Below are 8822 nucleotides of genomic sequence, written 5' to 3'. Positions count from 1 at the left end.
CAGCTAACATCATACTTAGTGGTCAAAGGTTGAATGTTTTCTTCCTAAGATTAGGAGCAAGACAAAAATGTCTTGTCTCACCACTTCTAATCAACATTTTACTGGAGGTTATATCCAGGGCAACTGGACAAGAACATTAAATAAAAGACATCCAGATTGAGTAGAAACAAGTAAAAATTGGCCAGGCGTGGTGGCTCACGCCTGTAATCCCAGCACTTTGGGAGATTCAGGCAGGCAGATCACCTGAGGTCAGGAGTTCAAGACCAGCCTGGCCAACATGGTGAAACCCTATCTCTACTAAAACTACAAAAATTAGCTGGGCATGGTGGTGTGCACCTGTAATCCCAGCTACTTGGGAGGCTGAGGCAGGAGAATTGCTTGAGCCTGGGAGGCAGAGGTTGCAGTGAGCTGAGATCATGCTATTGCACTCCAGCCTGGGCGACAAGAGCGAGACTCTGTCTAAAAAAAAAAAAAAAAATTCTAGCTGCCTTTGTTACAGAAATTAACAAGCTAGTCCTAAAACTTACATGAAAATGCAAGGGACCCAGAACAATCAAAACAATCTTTTTTTTCTTTCTTTTTTTTTTTTTTTTACCAGTCATCTTTTATTTGGAGGTTAATTCCCATTAGGACATGAAAGGATTCAGCAACGATCGAGATTGTGTTCCTCACGGAGGGGCTCAGGCCAAGGTCGTGGGGTCAGGGGGTGGTGCATAGTGTGTCCTCTTCAGTGGTATTTGCGGAGCCGCTCGTGCTTGAGATGCTTGTAGGAAATGCTGTAGTTGAAGAGCACGTAGCATGTCAGCACCATGGTAATCCCTGAGATTCTCCCCTTCTTCACGTTAATGTACTTGTTGTAGTACCGGTAGTAACCTCTTCGAAATGCTCCGAGAATGCCACTAGGGCTGAAGTCCCGCATCAAGATCCAGTTTGGCAGCTCCCCCAGTTTGACCTCCAGAAGTTTCTTGTCCTTCACTGGTACGACTGACGCCATCTTGGAGTCCTGGTGTCCGCTGTGCCCCCAAAACAATCTTTAAAATGAACAAAGTTGGAGAACTTACACTTCCTGATTGCAATACTTACTACAAAGCTATAGTAATAAAGATATTGTGGTGCTGACAGAAGACAGAAATATACATCAATGGAACAGAATTGAGAGTCCAGAAATAAACCCTCTTACATTTATGGTCAACTGATTTTCAATAAGGGTGCCGAGATAATTAACGAGGGACAGCATACTCTTTCCAACACATGTGATTGAGACAACTGGATATTCACATATACAAGAATGAAGTTAAACCTTCAATCTCACATTGTACACAAAAATTATTTCTAAGGGGATTATGGATCTAAATATAAAAGCTAAACCTATAAAACACGTAGAAGAAAACATAGGAGTAAATCTTCTTGATCTAGGATTAGGGAATGATTTGTTAAATATGACACTAGCAACCAAAGTGACAAAAGAAAAATATATCTATATAAATTGGACTTCACCAAAATTTAAAATGTTTGTGCTTCAAAGAATATCATCCAGACAGTGAAAAGACAGCTTACTAAATGGGAGAAAATATTTGCAAATTATGTAGTTGATAAGGGACTTGTATTTAAAATATATAAATAACTCTTACAATTCAACAATAAAAAGACAACCCCATTTGCAAAATGAACACAGGATTTGAATAGACGTTTTCCAAAAAAGATATATGAATGGGCAGTTAGCACATGAAAAGGTGTTCAACATCATTAGTCATTAGGGAAATGCATATTAAAACCACAACGAGATACTGTTTCACATCCATTAGAATGGCTAAAAAAAGTTTTTAAAATATACAATAACAAGCCAGGCATGGTGGCTTATACCTGTAATCCTGGCACTTTGGGAGTCTGAGGCATGTGGATCACTTGAGGTCAAGAGTACGAGACCAACGTCGCCAACATGGTGAAACCCCATCTCTACTAAAAATATTTGAAAAATTAGCCAGGTGTGGTGGCAAGCACCTGTAATCTCAGTTACTCGAGAGGCTGAGGCAGGAGAATTGCTTGAACCCAAGAGGCGGAGGTTGCAGTGAGCCAAGATTGAGCCACTACACTCCCGCCTGGGTGACAGGGGGAGACTCTGTCTCAAAAATAAAATAAAAATAAAATAAACAGTAACAAGTGTTGATGAAGATGTGAAGAAATTGGAATCCTTATTAGTTGCTGGTGGGAATGTAAAATAGTGTTGCTATTTTGGAAAACACGTTGGCACTTCCTCAAAAATTAAACATAGAGTTACCATATGACCCAGCAATTCCACTCCTAGGTATACACCCAAGAGACATGAAAATATATGTCCACAGAAAAACCTTTACACAAAAGTTCAGAGCAGCATTATTTATAATAGTCCAGGAGTGAAAACAACTCAAATGATGAATAAATACTATTTTATTTTATTTTATTTTATTTTATTTTATTTTATTTATTTATTTTTTTTGAGACGGAGTCTTGCTCTGTCACCCAGGCTGGAGTGCAGTGGCCGGATCTCAGCTCACTGCAAGCTCCTCCTCTCGGGTTCATGCCATTCTCCTGCCTCAGCCTCCCGAGTAGCTGGGACTACAGGCACCCGCCACTTCGCCCGGCTAGTTTTTTGTATTTTTTAGTAGAGACGGGGTTTCACCGTATTAGCCAGGATGGTCTCGATCTCCTGACCTCGTGATCCGCCCGTCTCGGCCTCCCAAAGTGCTGGGATTACAGGCTTGAGCCACCGCGCCCGGCCTAAATACTATTTTAAATGTGATATATTTACACAATAGAATATTCAACAATGAAAAAGAATGAAGCACTGATACATGCTACATCATAGATGAACTTTGAAAACATTTTGCTAAGTAAAAGAAGTCAGATGCAAACATATTCTATGAGTTCATTTATATGAGTTGTCCAGAACAGGCAAATCTACAGAGACAGAAAGTAGTTGTCTATGGCTGGTGGTGTGGGGGTTGGATGGATACAGGACTTTTTCCTGGGGTGATGAAAATGTTCTAAAATTGATTGTTATGATGGTTGCACAACTTTTGTAATATACTGTCATCAACTGAATACTTTAAATAGGTGCATTATATGGTATGTGAATTTTATTCCAATAAAGCCGTTATTTAAAAAGCAGGGAGGGAAGGGTTACATCTCCCCTGAACTCAGAGACTCCAAACAGCAGCTGGACTTGCAATTGCACTCCCTTCCTCCTGGATCTTCCTTCCTGACTGCCTGTGGACAACAGACTTTAGCCTGTTCCCATAGGGTTCCAGCCTGCTCATGATCTTCCCTTCCTGACTGCCCACTCTGTGGATTTCAGGCTTGCTTAGCCAGCCCCACAACTGTGTAAGCCAATTCCTTGTAACAAACTTGTTCTGCCTACTGGTTGAAACCTGTTATGGAAACCAGTGGTCAAGAGTTTCTCTAAATATGTATCTCAAGAACCTGGGGTAGTTATCTGGTTGAGGATTTAGGGGTCATGGATTCTGCCAAATATCAAATCACCATTCACTTTTAGAATGATTGTTGACAAGGCTTTGGTCAGAGGGAATAGCAGTAGTTGGGACTAGAAAAGCAGCCTCCAGTGAAATCATAGTGATTCTTTCTTTGTCCAAGGCGAAGAGCTCTCTCTTCTTGACCATGAGCTTAATTTTTAAGCTCAATGGGTAAAGCGAACAAAAAGCTGAGTATTTTGGGAGGCCAGAGAACATTTATTGCTTAACTTGATGTTTCCCCTGCTGTGGAGAATCACGCATTTTTTTAACACCCTTGGTTCTATGTATGCTCTCACTCCTCTCACACACTGTAATTGATTAATGAGTTTGCAGAAGATAGTGGGCAGGCACAGCCTAGCTACATCCTCTTTCTTTCTCTGGGAACTGAGCTTTCTGCAGGGAGCCCACACTTCCCTTTGCTCTTCCATTCTATAAATTGTACTTATATAGTAAGTCCTCACATAACATTGTTGATAAGTTCTTGGAAACTGACTTTAAGCGAAATGATACATAATGAAACCAGTTTTACCATGGGCTAATTGATATAACAAGAGTTAAGTTTCTATGGCATATTGCTGTCACAAAACATCACCAAACTTCTAAATAAAGACCCAAAATACTACTAACATTAAACATTAAAATAAATGTGAAGTTACCATATATTAAAGAAAGATTAACAAAGATAAACAAGGTAATTATTTACCCAATTTTTGATGAATCAGTGAGCAATGGCAGTCATTGTGGTGGAGGTGAAATCTAGGAAGAAATGTTTACAAAGTGAAGATTTTAAGGAGCACCTACTACCACCACAAAGTTCAAAAACAGTACGCCAGGCATGATGGCTTATGACAGTAACCCCAGCACTTTGGGAGGCTGAGGCGAGTGGATCACCTGAGGCCAGGAGTTCAACACCAGCCTGGCCAACATGGAGAAACCTCATCCTACTAAAAATACAAAAATCAGCCAGGTGCGGTGGTACGCTCCTGTAATCCCAGCTACTCGAGTGGCTGAGGCATGAGAATCGCTTGAACCCAGAAGGCAGAGGTTGCAGTGAGCTGAGATCACTCCGCTGTACTCCAGCCTGCCTCGAAATAAATAAATAAATAACAGATATGGTGGGCTTGCCAAGTGCTTTTATGTGGCATTATTGTCAGGCATTTGTATGATTGCATGACAATCATACAAATTTGCAGACTTTACAGATTTTTACTTGACAATGATTTGTATTATTCATTCATTCCTTTTCCAACCGTCTTGTTCCAGTTCAGGGTAATGAGTGGCTGGAACCTCTCCCAGTAGCTCAGGGCACCAGGCAGAAACCCACCCTGGCCAGCATGCCATCCAATCGCGGGGCACACTCACACCCACACTCACTGAGATTGGGACCATATAGCATGCCAATGAACTTCACTCACATCTTTGGGATGCAAGAGAAAATCCATGCAGATGTGGGGAGAACACACAAACTCCACACAGACAGCGGCCCCACTAGGAATTGATTTTTTTTCATAATCAACCTTGTAACAAAATGATACTAAATGAAAGGACATTATTCAAGGACCTGCTGTACTTGACCCCATGAGAAGAGGGCTAGGTTAGGCCAGAAATATCTGAACCTACACATGCAAGACTGTCTTGTAAGTGTGAAGTTGTTTTAAGAAGTCAATCTGCCTACAGGTAAATGTCATATTATCTGTTCAAGTCTTTATTAATAATGAAGATGATATGTGGCCTCCACTCAATCCCTAATGTCTTAGACTTTATTTTTTTTTTTTGCAGGGGGTTGGCGGGGTGGGTGGCGGGACAGAGTCTTGCAGCTAGAGTGCAGTGGTGTGACCATAGCTAATGGCAACCTCAAACTCCTGGGCTCAAGTGATCCTCCTACCTCAGCCTCCCAAGTAGCTGGGACTACACGTGCACACCACCATGCCTGGCTAATTTTTTTTTTTTTTTTTTTGAGACGGAGTCTCACGCTGTTGCCCAGGCTGGAGTGCAGTGGCGCGATCTCGGCTCACTGCAAGCCCCGCCTCCTGGGTTCACGCCATTCTCCTGCCTCGGCCTCCTGAGTAGCTGGGACTGCAGGCGCCCGCCACCGCACCCGGCTAATTTTTTTTTGTATTTTTAGTAGAGACGGGGTTTCACTGTGGTCTCGATCTCCTGACCTTGTGATCCGCCCGCCTTGGCCTCCCAAAGTGCTGGGATTACAGGCTTGAGCCACCGCGCCCGGCCTCATGCCTGGCTAATTTTTAAATTAGTAAATTTTTGGTTGTGATGGGGTCTCACTAGGTTGCCCAGGATGCTCTTGAGCTCCTGGCCTCAAGTGATCCTTCCACCTCAGCCTCCCCAAGTTTTGAGATTGTAGGCATGAAACACTGCATCCAGGCTAGATTTTATCTCATACTTTATCATTTGATTCAGAATTTGAAAGGGATGGTAGTTATTGGCCCCCACAAAGACTTCAGCATGAGACAGTAGAAGAAGCAATTTACAAAAAAGTTTTGGATATGTGCAGTAGTAATGCCCAAAGTAATAATTAAATTCTTAGACTTTTTTAAGAGTCAGAAGGTATCCTGGAGATAACCTAGCAGCTAGATTCCAACCCATAGAGGTTAAGTAATGTGTCCAAAGCTACCGAGCCTTCTAGTGACATATCAGAACTACAATCCAAATTTTCTTTTGGCCCACTGCACTTTCCACCATGCCCTGCTGCTTCCTTAATATGCTGAGATTTTAAAAATATCACATTATGCTATTTTGTTCTCATTTTATCTGTTTCCCTGAGTATCAGACTTTTGTCATTGTTATAAACAAAGGAATAAATGCGCTTCAGGTTAAATAATTTTCCCATGGCAATAGGGCTTATCAGAGGTAGCACTGGAAATGAAATATAGTACTCTAATTTTAGTCCAAGGTTGTACTCACGAGATTTATTTTTTCTGTCAAAATGCCAACCTGAAATAAATAGAAGAGTGGGACACCATGGAAGTGGAGTTGCTGTGGTGGAGGCTGTGGTTCATATATTAATTCAGCCAACTATCTCTGGTTCCTTTTCTGCCATGATGTCACAGTATGTTGTGGGATTAAAATTTCCTCCAAAAGAATAGAAGGAAATAAGTAGAATGGGGTGTCACTACCTAACTCCCAAAGCCTGTGATATTAATTAACTCTAACATTGACTGCCTCCCCAGATCTATAAGGTGCAAAGGTAAACTTTCAGACAGTACAATAAAAGTTTGAGCAAATTTCTAGAAGCAGTTTACTTATACATTATTCATCAGAGTAATATAATTTAGCACTTGTATATTATAGGTTTCTTTAAATAACCATCCCTGCAGTTTTATTGCTGGAAATGCAGTGAAGATACACATTAGGCTGCAATTAGGACAGCATGGAGAATTACTTAACAGACTGGCAATCTGTTAATGAAGCCATTACTCCGAGTTTCTACAAAATCTACAACTGAATTTCATTTGATTTCTGACCAAAGGTCTTTAATCTTACCTGCTTTCCAGGCTGAGAATTAAATCATTCATTCTTTCACAAAATAGTTTTAATCTACTGTGAATCAGGCACTGTTTTAGGCATTGGGAATAGCGTAATAAGTAGAACAAAGTTTCTGACCTGATTGAACAGAATATGTTACAAAATAATAAGCATAATAGAACCCCTTATTTGCTGCTGTTACAGATAGGCATACATCTTGTTTAATAAAGATATTACATTTGCGTCCTTAAAAAAGGAAAAACTATGGTCAAATAAATTTGGGAAATAATGCAATTATAGTCCCTTTTTAATGCTTTAAAATACACATTAGCTTATTAAAGACTTTAAGATATTACACAATAAAGAAATCTGTTTGACTTATTTGACTACCTAAACTTCATTTTTCTCTTTTGGAACAGTCGTCTTCTTCTTCTTCTTCTTCTTCTTCTTCTTCTTCTTCTTCTTCTTCTTCTTCTTCTTCTTCTTCTTCCTCCTCTTCCTCTTCCTCTTCCTCTTCTTCTTCTGCGACAGAGTTTTGCTCTGTCACCCAGGCTGGAGTGCAATGGCGCGATCTCGGCTCACCGCAACCTCTGCCTCCCAGGTTCAAGCAATTCTCTGCCACAGCCTCCTGAGTAGCTGGGACTACAGACACTCGCCACCACGCCTGGCTAATTTTTGTATTTTTAGTAGAGACAGGTTTCACCATGTTGGCCAGGCTGTTCTTGAACTCCTGACCTTGTGATCCACCTGCCTCGGCGTCCCGAAGTGCTGGAATTACAGGCGTGAGCCACCATGCCCAGCCAGAATAGTGCTTCTTAACCTCCTGTGAATGCATGTTTCAAGAAGTCATTTTTAGAAATACTAAGCTGTAAGAACTCATTATTATACATGAGATAAGGAGTTAATATCCAAAATATACAAGGACCTGAGACTATTCAATAACAAGAAATCAAGTAACCCTATTAAAAATGGGCAAAGGACTTGAATAGCTATTTCTCAAAAGAAGACATACAAATGGCCAATAGCTATATGAAAAGATGTTTAACATCTCTAATTATCAGAGCAATGCAAATGAAAACCACAATGAGATGTCACCTCGCACCTGTTAGATTGTATATTATTGAAAAGATGAAAGATAGCAAGTGTTGGTGAGGATGTGCAGTAAAAGGAAACTTGTACACTGTTAGTGGGAATGTAAATTACTACAGCCATTTTGGAAAATAGTATAGAGGTTCCTCAAAAAACCAAAAATAGAATTACCATAAAATCCAGCAATCCCACTATGGGGCGTGTGGACAAAGGGAATGAAATGAGTATGCTGAAAGAATGTCTATACTCCCACGTCCATTGCAGCAGTATGCATGTTAGCCAAGATATAGAAACAATCTAAATGTTCATCAACAGATGAATGGGTTTTTAAAATTTGATGTATATACACATTGGAGTACTATTTAGCCTTTAAAAAAATAGGGAATTCTATCATTTGTGACAACAAGGATGAACCTAGCGGATATTATGTTAAGTGAAATAAGTCAGGCATGGAGAGACAAATACAGTATGATCCACTTATATGTGGAATCTAAAAAAGCCAGACTTCTAGAAGTAGAGAGTAAAATGGTGGTTACCAGAGCCTTAGGGACAGGGTGGGGGTGAACCAGAAAGGAGAGAGAATTTGTCAATGGGTGCGGAGTTACAGCTAGATAGGAGGAGTAAGTCCTGGTGTTCTACTGCACGGCAAGGTGACTATAGCTAGTAATGTATTGTATATTTCAAACGAGCTAAAAAGAGAGGGTTTTTAATGTTCTCACCACAAAGAAACAATAAATATTT

The 8822-nt window shown here is 40.5% G+C and overlaps 1 protein-coding gene across 16 annotated transcripts in view; it reads right to left on the bottom strand.

The window, feature by feature from the left end:
- Positions 1 to 598: 598 nt before the first annotated feature.
- LOC105473585 (ATP synthase subunit f, mitochondrial-like) overlaps positions 599 to 8822 on the bottom strand; it is a 47164-nt gene continuing 38940 nt past the window's right edge. For 13 of the 16 annotated variants that reach the window (XM_071100145.1, XM_071100139.1, XM_071100137.1 and 10 more), the window contains 2 exons: positions 4213 to 4265; positions 599 to 1031 (listed from right to left, as the gene is read on the bottom strand). In XM_071100145.1, the coding sequence (XP_070956246.1) occupies positions 728 to 994 (267 nt within the window). In that variant the 5' untranslated portion in view covers positions 995 to 1031; positions 4213 to 4265 and the 3' untranslated portion in view covers positions 599 to 727. Of the gene's footprint in view, positions 1032 to 4212; positions 4266 to 6461; positions 6714 to 8822 lie in introns of those variants that run through there. The other 3 variants (XM_071100144.1, XM_011727423.2, XM_071100138.1) reach the window with 2 other exon arrangements.

This window comes from Macaca nemestrina, chromosome 7, assembly GCF_043159975.1.
Source record: "Macaca nemestrina isolate mMacNem1 chromosome 7, mMacNem.hap1, whole genome shotgun sequence".
In the NCBI taxonomy this organism is placed as follows: Eukaryota; Metazoa; Chordata; class Mammalia; order Primates; family Cercopithecidae; genus Macaca; species Macaca nemestrina.
The sequence above is the reverse complement of the archived record's forward strand: the minus strand, read 5'-3'. Positions and strand labels throughout refer to the sequence as shown.